General features: G+C 37.1%; 2 protein-coding genes across 14 annotated transcripts in view; one reads left to right on the top strand and one right to left on the bottom strand.

The window, feature by feature from the left end:
* The window catches only part of herc3 (HECT and RLD domain containing E3 ubiquitin protein ligase 3), a 38,418-nt gene extending 27,311 nt beyond the window's left edge, over positions 1 to 11,107 (top strand). Inside the window, exons 21-25 of one of the 2 annotated variants that reach the window (XM_051115405.1) lie at positions 304 to 367; positions 2,151 to 2,233; positions 4,686 to 4,869; positions 4,957 to 5,059; positions 6,634 to 11,107. In XM_051115405.1, the coding sequence (XP_050971362.1) occupies positions 304 to 367; positions 2,151 to 2,233; positions 4,686 to 4,869; positions 4,957 to 5,059; positions 6,634 to 6,842 (643 nt within the window). In that variant the 3' untranslated portion in view covers positions 6,843 to 11,107. Of the gene's footprint in view, positions 1 to 303; positions 368 to 2,150; positions 2,234 to 4,685; positions 4,870 to 4,956; positions 5,060 to 6,167; positions 6,590 to 6,633 lie in introns of those variants that run through there. The other variant, XM_051115414.1, reaches the window with a different exon arrangement.
* A 72-nt stretch (positions 11,108 to 11,179) lies between these two features.
* The window catches only part of fam13a (family with sequence similarity 13 member A), a 56,768-nt gene continuing 55,212 nt past the window's right edge, over positions 11,180 to 12,735 (bottom strand). For all 12 annotated transcript variants that reach the window (XM_051115312.1, XM_051115380.1, XM_051115295.1 and 9 more), the window contains 2 exons: positions 12,530 to 12,631; positions 11,180 to 12,410 (listed from right to left, as the gene is read on the bottom strand). In XM_051115312.1, coding sequence (XP_050971269.1) covers positions 12,287 to 12,410; positions 12,530 to 12,631 — 226 coding nt within the window. In that variant the 3' untranslated portion in view covers positions 11,180 to 12,286. The remainder of the gene's footprint in view (positions 12,411 to 12,529; positions 12,632 to 12,735) is intronic.

The following is a 12,735-nucleotide window of genomic DNA, read 5'->3' as shown; positions in this document are numbered from 1 at the left end:
CCAGTTTAATCTGTTTTCTAACTCGGACTGGCCGCTTATGTAAAAATCCCTGCAAACATCATGATTTATATGCGGTTCATAGAGTCATGGGCAGAAAACTGTCATTTGTTAAAAGTAGCAGATGATGTGTGGCCCCTGTCCTGCTCGGGTAAGCCAGGGGTTTGCTTTTATATCCTGCAGCTGGTGAGCTCTTAGTTGCGATTACAGGAGAAAAAGACAATTAAATGCCTTTCGATGACTCTAGAGGTAAAAAGGGGCATCACTAGGAATGCTTTTGCATTATATGTGTTCATCTGTGTGCAGGAGTCTTCAGCAGCTGCTGGAGTATGAGGGTGATGTGGAGGAGACCTTCTGTCTGAACTTTGCAGTAAGTTGCTGAACACTAATATAAACACATCCCCTTAAATTAGGCCACATCAAGTCAAGAATTTGACTGATTAGATGAATAGATCTTTAGTTTATATTATATAGAAATTCCCAAGTCACTGTTTTAGTAAATACAACTGAATCCTTGATATCACACACATGCTGCCAAGACGGTTATTTGATGTGTGCGCTTTTACATCTGGAGGATGAAGAGCGTTTGCTCATTTGCCATATGTCCCATCAGTATTTCCTGTTCGATGATGGAACGACATTCAGCAGATGTTTTTGTGGTTTAAGATGTAGAATTATGGATAGGCGATAAAAATAAAACGATTATATCTCAGTATTTTCCAAGCTTTTGGAAGTGTTAACTTTGAACCTGCTAATGATATTGCTATTTTTATATAAAAATTCATGTAAGAACTTTAAAAAAATTCACTTAATTAATATTTACTGATATTTCATTGTATGTTAGAATATAACAACACATGATCACAGACAGCAATATGTACACAACATGTATATTTAATTTTATATATTACATGTAGTAATAAAATACAAAGTCATAACATGAAATACAACTGATTTGTAGCTAATAGGACTTTCCAAGTGAGTGTTTTTATTGTTAACTAAAACTAAAGGAATGAAAAAATGTTTTTGGTAATTGAAAAAAATCTAATTTACAAATATATAGACATATGTAACATTTATGTATATTTAGTCAAATATATTACTAAAACTAAAACTATAAAAAATCTTTTAAAAATATTTTAGTCATATGTAACAATATAACAATACATGATAGCAAACAGTATTTACACACATGTATATTTAATCAAATATATTATATTTTGTAATAAAATACTATTTTATAATATAAAATAGATCTAATTTGGACTTTCCATATCAGTGTTTTTATTCTTAACTAAAAATAAAACTATGACATTTTTAGGGTATTAAAAAAAGTAGTAATTAGTCATATGTAACAATATAACAATGATTGCAAACAGTAATATTTACACAACATGTATATTTAATCAAATATATTATATTTAGTAATAAAATATTATTTCATAACATAAAGTAGAACTGATTTGTATCTAATCTTTCCAAATCTGTTTTTTTTTATTAAATAAAGCTAAAACTATGAAAAATCTTTTTTTTTTGTTATTAAAAAAATCAAGAATCACAAATATTAAATGGGCAACTTACACTTAAAAAAAATAGAAATAAATGAAAATTAGACACAATGCCTAGGTAAATAACTGAAATAAGTACTAAAATGAACTGAAATAAAAATAGATTACAGCTTAGTAAACATAATTTGACCAAAGCAGAATTACTGAAACTTATTCTAAAATATTAATTCAAAACTTAATTAATACTATAATAACGTAAAAATACTAAAACAACACTTTCCCAAATACATATAATCCAAATTCTGTGAATGAGTTTTAAACAAGAACCTATTAAAATTTACTTGCCATAAGTCAATTTTGTTTTTGTGAAACTGCGATATTCACAATGTTTCTTTATTTAGTAGCATCAACACAGTTTTTGGATATATGCTGTAAATACTCAATATATCACCCAACCCAAGAACTTTTATCAAAAGGATGTTTATTAGAAATTTGTACACAAATATGGGAAGTAGTGATTCTTTCCCTTTGGAAATGATGAGCACTTTCACAGGTGTCTCGTAAATATACTTACTGAGATGATATGTCACTTGTATTGGTCAAGTCAAAGTGCTCAGTGACAAAATGTGACAACTGTGTCCACAGATTACGAGAGAGTATTACGGGATCACTGAGGTTAAAGAGCTGGTACAGGGCGGAAAGACCATCGCTGTGGACAAGACGAACAGGTGCGAATGTTAGTCTATGGTGTGTGTGTCTCTTTAAATAAAGGTCTGAAAGAGGTCATGTTGTTCCTGCCCGTGCTCCATATTTCAATGCCTGTGAGAGTGAGTGTGTGTGTGTGTGTGTTGTCAGCGAGGACAAAATTGCAAGGTTTCAGAAGCTACAGTAACAGATGGGACAGCACACAAATCCAAACAAAAAATGTACGTGTGTAAATGCACGTACATTTGTGATGTATGAAGAATTAGTGATGCATTCAAGGTCATTGTTTAGGACAAACATTAAGTGGAGATTTTATGAACATGGTTTAAGAAAATGGCAATTGTATTTGTATTTGTGCATGTGTTTTATTTGCATGTGCGTGTCCTGCTGTCTGACAGTAAGATTAGGCAGAAGGCCAGTCATCTTGAGCTCAAATCAAGGCCCGTTCCCACTGGCACACGCACACACACACACACACACACACACATACGTTCTTCATCAGACCTGACGCTGATATATGACCTCCTGAAGAGATTACAGGCCTTTAACCCAGCTCAGATTATCAGTCTTAATTCACTCTGTCTGGTGCACGAGCGCATGTGAATATGTGCACTGGATTACATTCATCTGATATGCTTTATTAATCCTAAATGGGACATTTTACAAACTGTTGACTAGCAAACATAGTTTAACATTCCCTTTCAGTGGCATGTACAGTAGAATCATTGATGATATTAACTAATAATAGGTAAACTCGAATTTAATGTCCTAACCAGATACACCAAGAATGATAGAATGACATGGCCTGTTTCTTGTGTCACCACATAATAAAAAAAAGTGATAATAAAAGCCTTTTTTTAAATTTAAATCAGTTTTTGCATTCATTTTTTAAAGTATTTCTCTGTTCTCATTACTCTCTGTGATTAAATTAGATTATTATTAGTGCAGTATTTTATACTGATTTTTTATTTATTTAATGGGAATTATCATTACATAACATTCATTATTATCCTTATCAAATGACTGTAATGCCATGATTTAAAAAAAGCTTAGTGTAAAAGCAATACAGCAAATACTACCATGATGTAAAAAAAAAAGGATATTTGAAGTCTAAACAAGTACATTCTTCAGGGTTCGTACAAGCTGCTTGAAGAGCTTCAAGTACTTGAATTTGACTTTTTGAAATTTAAGGCCTGGAAAACCCTTGAAAATAGCAACATTCTTAAAGAGGTACTTAAAAAGTGCTTAAAATATTAAAGGTCATGAAATAGGTATCTATGAAATAAGTGTTTAATATTTTAATAAGCACGTATCTTTTCACACAATAATAATTATCATAAAATTATCATAAAATAATTATCATAATTATCAAAAATCTAATTTTTTTTTTTTTGTTGCCTATTTCAAGTCGTAAACTATCGAGGTAAACTAGTAGTAGTACTGACTAGAGGTTGACCGATATTGGATTTTACCGATACCGATAACTAGGTTGGACCACACTGTCCGATACCGATTAATCGACCGATAGTTTTTAAAATGGATACTGAACGGAAAATAAAAAGTGCTCTACTATTTTTTTTTAAAAAAGTAGCCTGCTGATCCATACTTTGTAAATGAATCAAAATATTAATATTAATTATATTATATTAATCATTTGATTTAGATCAGAACTTCTTCGGAGCCGGTTTGCAAATCATTTTTGTTTAGATTGCAAAAATTTGCATATTGCGAATCAAATGATTTAGATCGGAACTTTGCTTATTGCGAATCATTTGATTCACTTGGGAATGGGTTCTTGAATCATTTCGCAAATCGAATGATTCGCCTTCCGCGCTTCAAGTCCTGATCTGAAATGGTTCGCGAATCATTATTCAGATTGGGACTTTGTGCGTGGATCGTGAATCGTTTGATTTAGATCGGAACTTCAGAGCGGGTTTGTGAATCTTTAGTTTAAGTTTGCTTTAGTTCGGAACCTAGGAGCACGGATCGCAAATAATTTGATTCAGATTAGGGCTTCGGAGCAGTTTTGCACATCTTTTTTTCTGATTTTTTTAATTTTTAAACAATTTTTTTTAAAAGAGTAGAAAACATCAAACAGTACGTGAGATTTTTGATTGATTACAGTATCTGTACGAACGCTGATTCTTGCCTAAAAAGTCTTAAATCTACATTTGTGACAAAAACGGTATTATTTATAATATTATAGTGATTTTAGGCGGCTGCCATGACAAATACCACAAGCGGAGTGATACAGGCGGTGAAACGGAGTTCCGATAGCGCTAGAATATCGCACTCTTCTTAGCCAATCAGATTCGAGGATCAGAAAGCGTTGTTGTATATCTATCTATCTATCTATCTATATATATATATATATATAAATATATAGTTTTCATAAACAATCTTTGTAGCATTTTAGCATTTTGTGTATAAATATATATGGAGAGAGAGAGTGACTTTTTTGTTTTTCTCTCACAGAAAGGAGTTTGTTCAGGCGTATCTGCAGTATGTATTCAGTGACGCTGTACAGGAGCAGTATTCGGCCTTCTCCAGCGGTTTTCTGAAGGTCTGTGGTGGGGAGATTCTTTCTCTCTTCCAGCCCTCTGAACTCATGGCCATGGTGGTGGGCAACAACAACTACAACTGGGAGGAGATGGAGAAGGTGGGAAATGTTTCATAAAGTTTCACAATTTTATTTAGACACTTGTGTTTTTCATGGATCTGCATCTTGTCTTTTTTTTTCTCCCAGAATGCCTCCTACAAGGGCGAGTTCTCTGCATCCCACCCAACAGTTAAGATGTTTTGGGAGGTGTTTCATGAGTTTCCCTTGGAGAAAAAGAAACAGTTTTTATGTAAGTGAGAGACAATTGTGTAATGGTTGGTGCTGTTGAATATACTATTGTAATCTGTCTGAATATAAAGCTAAAGTCCTGCTCAAACCAAGAGTGAAACAAAAATACAAGCAAAACGCGTATTTGTTTATTTGTTTTGCTGAATGAACCTGAAATGCACACCAGAACTATATATTGTGCAACTCTGGTCTCCCGTTCTCAATAAACTGCAGATGGGAGTATGAAGAAATCCAAACACTACACTATAAAACACCTTACTTGAATGTTTGGATGGATTCCATTAGTAGCAGCCCGTGCAGACGAGTTTACTATGGCTCTGCTAAACAAGATTCTTCTTCATTTGGTGTTGGCTGTCAAAACAGATTTTGATGCATTGGGATCAGCTGTTGCTCTGTGAAATAGAGGCTTGGGACATGTGACCCTAGAGCTTAATTTGTTGGCCAGGAAGGTTTTGTCCAATGCTATTGTAGTATTATTTATATTCTGTTACAATTTTATCTATACTTTGAATGTAGTCTTTTTATTTTCAGTCATTTTGTTTACTTTTTTAAATAGCAATTTTATGTGGTTTTGTCATTTGCCTTAGTTTTTTATTAATATAATTATTTAGATTTAATTTATTTTTAGTTTTAGTTCAGAACGTTTACCATTGCTCGTGGTGAAAACCCAGGCATTTTAAAAGGAATCCTCACAATCTGGAATTTCACATAAGGGAGATACATTCCCACATGCAGATCTTGCACCAACACAAAGTTTTTCACAGAATTTCACAGAATCCTACTTGCTTTGATATGCAGCAGGGTTGCCAGGTTTTGAAACAAAACCAGCCCAACTGCTGTTTAAAACTAGCCCAATCACATTTTTTTCTGTGGGGTTCTCCTCTGTTGGGGGTTCCCTCCTTTGAAATTGAGTTCTGGGGGTGGCAATCGCTTTTACCCACTGACTAAAAAACAACCTGCAGTTCAGATTTGGCAACACTGATATGCTGTGACTTCTGTGTGAGTGGTGCTTTGTGCATCATTACACTATTAAAACTATGGCCCTTCTTTGCCCTTATTTGGTCTGTGTTGTAAAGGTGTCGTCGCATAATGTTTTTGTCTTCCCACAGTGTTTTTGACAGGCAGTGACCGCATCCCCATCCACGGCATGGCCAGTCACACCCCCGTTCACCCCCGTTATTTTGCTATTTTGAATTTCTGGACGGAAGTAAGCTAATTTGGAACAATTTTACTAGTTAAAACGCCCACCAGTCACTCATTATTGACCATATATGGGTAATTATTCCCTTTCAGAAAGAGCCATCGCAACCCTACAAATTGGGGGCTCGTCCGGGATAAAGACAGTAGAGATAATACAGCCACATCAGCATAGTACAGCAGACAGACAGTTTAAGGCCAAATAGATTTAAGGGTGTCCAAACCTTCAGTTCAGATTTGGCAACGCTGATATGCTGTGACTTCTGTATGAGTGGTGCTTTGTGCATCATTACACTATTGAAACTATGGCCCTTCTTTGCCTTTATTTGGTCTATGTTGTGAAGGCGTCGTCGCATAAGTGTTTTTGTCTTCCCACAGTGTTTTTGACAGGCAGTGACCGCATCCCCATCCACGGCATGGCCAGTCTACGCATCGTCATTCAGTCCACTGCTGCGGAAGAGCACTACCTTCCTGTGGCCCACACTTGCTATAACATGCTGGACATGCCCTGCTACCAGACCAAAGAGACCCTGCGGCACCGGCTCACGCAAGCCGTGGAGCAGTACGAGGGCTTCAGTCTGGTCTGAGCGGGATCTACAGAGGTGGCTTTTCTGTATGCTGACACTGCACTTTAAACCTGTGGAGAAATGGAAACGAACGCTGCTCTCACATTTATTTTACCACAGACGAGCACATCCTGAATCTCATATGAGTAAATCTATTATTTTCTTATTTTTACAGACTGACTCTGACTTGCTTATTTGGTGGAATCTTGAGATGTGCACCGTTTTTGTTTGTTTGCTTTTTGGTTATAAAAATTTATATTTTTTAAATGACAGAAATAAATTATAAGGTTAGGATTGAGTTGTTGGCTAAATAAATTAATTTGACTTATTTGATATATTTTGTAAATGTAATTTGTTTTTGAATCAGATTTTAAAACCGATAGGTTGCTCTTGTCGAGACCATGTTATTTTGCTAGGGGTGTCCAAACCTGTTCCTGTCCAGAGGCAGAGTTTAGCTCCAACCCTAGTTTAACACACCTGAACCAGCTAATCAAGGTCTTCAGATCAATTAGAAACTTACAGGCAAGTGTGTGTTGGAACTGGTTGGAACGAAACTCAAAACTTTTCTTCAGGAGCAAGATTGGTCACCCCTGTTGTTTTATTATTTTAAATTTTTGGAAGGAAGGAAGCAAATTTGGAGCAAATTTATTAGTTAAAATATATGAAATGCCCAATAATCACTCATTGATCATATGTGGGTGATTAATCCCATTCAGAAAGAGCCATCGCAACCCTACAAATCGGGGGCTCGTCCAGGATCGAGACGGTAGAGATAATATAGCCCCATCAGCACAGTACACCCAACGGACAGTTTTAGACCCGATAGATTTAAGGTTGCCCAAACCTAAGTTGCTCTTGTCTAGACCACGTTATTTTGCTAGGGGTGTTCAAACGTGTTCTTGGAGGGCCACTGTTTGGCAGAGCTTAGCTGTAACCCTAATTTAACCTGAACTAGCTAATTTGGGTTTTCAGATCAACTAGAAACTTATAGGCAAGTGTTTTGGAACTGGTTGGAACAAAACTTAAACTTTTCTTCAGGAGCAAGATTGGACAGCCCTGTTATTTTGCCATTTTGATTTTCTGGAAGGAAGTGAACTACTAGTTAAATTTACTAGTTAAAATGTCTGAAACACCCACCAGTCACTCATTATTGACCATATATGGGTGATTATTCCCATTCAGAAAGAGCCATCGCAACCCTACAAATTGGGGGCTCGTCCAGGATAAAGACAGTAGAGACAATACAGCCCCATCAGCATAATACAGCAGACAGACAGTTTAAGGCCAAATAGGTTTAAGGGTGTCCAAACCTAGGTTGCTTTGCCTAGACCCAGTTATTTTGCTAGGGGTGTCTAAACGTGTTCCTGTAGGGCCACTGTCCGGCAGAGTGTAGGTGCAACCCTAATTTAAGACACCTTAATTAGCTAATTAAGGTCCTCGGATCAAGTAGAAACTTCTGGGCAAGTGTGTTGGAATGGAACTGAAATCTTCTCTAGGAGCACGACTGTACAGCCATTTTTTTTTTTTTGCTATTTTGAATTTCTGTAAAGAAGTAAACAAATTTGGATCAAATTGACTAGTTAAAGTATATAAAACACCAATCAATCACTCATTATTGACCATAGATGGGTGATTAATCCCATTCAGAAAGAGCCATTGTAAACCTACAAATTGGGGGCTCGTCTATATAGCCCCATCACCACAGTACATCAGACAGACAATTTTAGGCCCAAAACATTTAAGGGTCTCCAAACCTTGGTTGCTCTTGTCTAGACCACGTTATTTTGCTAGGGCTGTCCAAACCTGTTCCTGGAGGCCCACTGTCCGGCAGAGTTTAACACACCTGAACTACCTAATAAAGGTATTCAGATAAACTTGAAACTTACAGGCAAATGGTTGGAATGAAACTCAACTTTTCTCCAGGAGCAAGATTGGACACCCCCATTATTTTGCGGTTTTGAATTTATGGAAGTAAACAAATTTGGAATAAATTTACTAGTTAAAGTATATGAAACGCCCATCAATCACTCATCATTAACCACAAATGAGTGGTTTTCCGTTATTTTACTAGGGGTTATTACGTTATTTTGCTAGGGGTGTCCAAACTTGTTCCTGGAGGGCCACTGTTTGGCAGTGTTTTAGCTCCAACCCTAATTTAACACACCCAAACCAGCTAATCAAGGTCTTAAGATCAACTAGAGACTTATAGGCAAGTGTGTGTTGGAACTGGTTGGACCAAAACTCACGATTTATCCAAGAGCAAGATTGGACACCCCCCCGTTATTTTGCTGTTTTGAATTTCCAGAAGGAAGTAAACAAATTTGGAACAAATTGACTTAAAGTATATGAAACCATCAATCATCAACCACTCATTATTGACCATAGATGGGTGATTAATCCCATTCTGAAAGAGCCATTGCAACCTTACAAATCGGGGGCTTGCCCGGGAGCAAGACTGTTAAGGTAACACAGCCCCATTAGCACAGTAAACCAGACAGTTTCAGGCCCAATACATTTAGGATGTCTAAAGCTAGGTTGCTCTTGTCTAGACCATGTTATTTTGCTAGGGGTGTCCAGACCTGTTCCTGAAGGGCCACTTGTCCTGCAGTGTTTCGCTCCCACACTAATTTAACACACCTGAACTAGCTAATCAAGGTCTTCAGATCAACTAGAAACTTGCAGGCAACATGTTGGAACGAAACTCAACTTTTCTCCATGAGCAAGACTGGACACCCTTATTTTGCCATTCTGAATTTCTGGAAAGAAGTAAACAAATTTGGAACAAATCTACTAGTTAAAGCAGGGGTGCCCAAACTTAGTCCTGGAGAGCTGGTGTCTTGCAGACCCCAATTAGACACATGTGAACCAGCTAATCAAGCTCTTACTAGCAGTGTTGCCCTTGAAATTGGGCTACTTTAACACTGTTGCCGCAGGTTGTTTTTCATGTCCGGCGGTTGAAGAGACCCCAAAAAACGAGATATTTATTACCTGAAATGTGAGTTTTACCAGGGGAACGACGCAAAAAACATGTATTTTACCCTGCTGAATGTGATTTATTATACAACTCGGGATGCCCGTAGCGCAGTGGCGCTGTATGTCGGCACGCTGCCCACAAGGCTGTCGGGACTGACCCAAATGCGATTTTTAAATGCGGAACCCCCCCTCTAAACACGATAGGGCTAGTTTTGAGGAGCAATTGGGTGGATTTTGTTGTGAAAACCTGGCAACCCTGCTTACTAGGCATACTAGAAACTTCCAGCAGGCAAATTGGATCTAAGCTCCAGGACCGAGTTTGGGCACCGCTGAGTTAAAGTATACGAAACATCCATCAATCACTCATCGACCATATTTGAGTGATCAGTCCCATTTAGAAAGAGCCATCGCAACCCTGCAAATCGGGGGCTCGTCCGGGATCAGCAAAGTGCACCAGACAGAAGTTTCAGGCGTAATACATTTAACTCGATGAATAATCACTTTTGTTTCCTCACTTTACCAATTCAGTCCATGCTTAGACCAGACGTTATGCGTTTTCCATTTCACTGGTTTTCCTTTCATGTACGGTAGCAAGCCATTAGCATAAAAATGTCTCTTATTAATGATAGGCATGCATGAGCATGCCATGCCCAGGGTGAACGCTGAAGCTGCTTTTCTGAAATATTTTAATTAACCGTGTGGAAAAAAAATCTGATATTTCTCTTAAAGTGACAACGGTTGAGATTTCATTGAGGAACAAATCCAGCAATAACTACTGGTTGATGTACGTGTACTAGTTATGGGATTTTAATTATGTTTTAATCCAACAAATGTGAATATTCTAACAACTGTGTTCTTCTTCCGGTCAATCCATTGCCGCTTTCAATTTAATCCCTCCTGTTGTTTCACAGGAAGGTCATATGCTGTAAAGGGGATTTGTTTTCTACTCGCATTTTCTTTCCGAATGGAGCATTAATGTTGGGTTGTTATTAAAAATGGATCAGAGCGGCTTACCTTTGTGGTTTTCCGATACGGTGGACAAAACAGAACTGTCACGGCGAGGTGTTCGCTGTGGCCTGTGGTGTTTTGCATCTAGCTGCATGAGATGTATTTGTTTGTACTTGATGGAAGGTCATATAAAGAAGTGTTTCTATCCAACTTACTCCTTTCTGTCAATGTATGCAAACAAGGGCTTCTTAGTGGCTACCGATGCATTGTTATTTTAGTAAAGTATATTTACTTTTATAGCTTTCAAATGGAATATATTGTTTTATCTATTTTTTTCCAGAACAATAAAATGATTTCACCTCAGATTCAGTATTATCAAACGTCATGGCATTTTCTTGTACTAAACCACATCGAAATGAACACTCAACACCAGTGGATTCAGAAAAAATAGTTTGTGGTTTTATATCATATATACAAAATACAAATACAATCATGTACTAAAATGTACACACGGTATTCATCTTTTTCCATCAGCCTTGTCACGTTCAGTAAAAACAAAGGTCGCACTACAATTTTCCAATCTGGAGAATAAAAGAAGAGGGTGATGTGCTCACTCTTTATATCTGCGTTCACGAAGCGTAAACGCTCAGTGAGACCCCACAGTTTTGCTTTCTATTGCTCGCTAACAATAGAGACGTTTTGAGGGGATTCAATCCACCCATATCACTGTTAAACAGTGATTTGATGACCAGTTAGACACTGGAGTACAAAAAAACACTACAAAAATAATGAAAGGATTATAGTACCTTTGTTTGTGCGCTTCTACACCATTAGAAAATGGCAACACGTTTATCTTGCAGTTGTTCATTTGCACTTTTTCCTTTTGTAAAGAAAATAAGTAAATTCTAGCTTAGTCAATGGTCTTGTTGGGGGGGGAAGAAATTTTAAGCATTAATATTCAAAATAAAGATTATGGCACCAGCAAATAAGAAAAAAATAATATACAGAGAGCCTTCCTTCCACAAATCGGTTACCTTCTTCGATTCATCAAATATGAAAAGTTCCTATAATGATACACTCTCCTCATCTCTAAGTATATACACAGACGATTTAAGACGCATTATCTCAATGTTCTTCAAAGCTTATGTCTGATTGCGAAAACACAGTTCTTTCTATATTACGGCAATGTTAATATAGAAAAAAAAATCTACAAATCGATACAACCTGTCGTATAATACAACACAAAATATAACAGGAACATTCTTCTGGGCTTCCAAGGGAATTAAGATCAGAGATTCACAAATAATCTGATTGTATTCTGAAATCCTCGGCCTCACAGCGTAAGTCCAAAGCAGAACACAAGTCCTTTTAGCTGTACAGTGGAACAAACAGCACTGTACATCTGGTGAACCAGGCGCGACTTGGCATCCTTCAAAGCCAAATGTGCCTGTGTTGAGTCAATAAGAAATAGCAACGTGTCTTTGTACACACTATATTGCTTTGGATAGCAGTGGCTGGTCCTTGTTTGGCTTGTAGAATAAATCCTAGATGAACTTAGAGGAGTCTCTTTTACTGATGAGCACTTCCAGCAGCCTCAGCTTGGCTTTAATGTGCTTGTATTCATTATATTCTCCAGCCAACGGCGAGCGATCTTCCTTTTGCACGTTTCTATGGGAACAGCAAAAGTAGAGCATTCAATAAGATTTTGTTTTTCTCTGTCAGATTGAAGCTTATGAAAATGTACAGATCTAAGAACAAACGTGTCGCATTGAGGAAGTTTTCGTTACCTGCCGTTCTGTTTGAAGAACTGATCCTCAAAATCACGGAGGTTTTTGCGGATTCTTTTCTTTTCTTCACGGGCTTCCTGGAGTTGCTCCACAAGTTCCTGCCTGTGTGTTTGTTTAGGAAGGAGTGGAAAGTTTTAGGATTCTTTATACCCACCGCAGCAACAATGCAATCAATTTGAGGTTCCAATGGTTGGTACTGAACATTT

Source organism: Labeo rohita, chromosome 1, assembly GCF_022985175.1.
Source record: "Labeo rohita strain BAU-BD-2019 chromosome 1, IGBB_LRoh.1.0, whole genome shotgun sequence".
Classification (NCBI taxonomy): Eukaryota; Metazoa; Chordata; class Actinopteri; order Cypriniformes; family Cyprinidae; genus Labeo; species Labeo rohita.
This window is presented reverse-complemented; position numbering and strand designations above follow the sequence as displayed.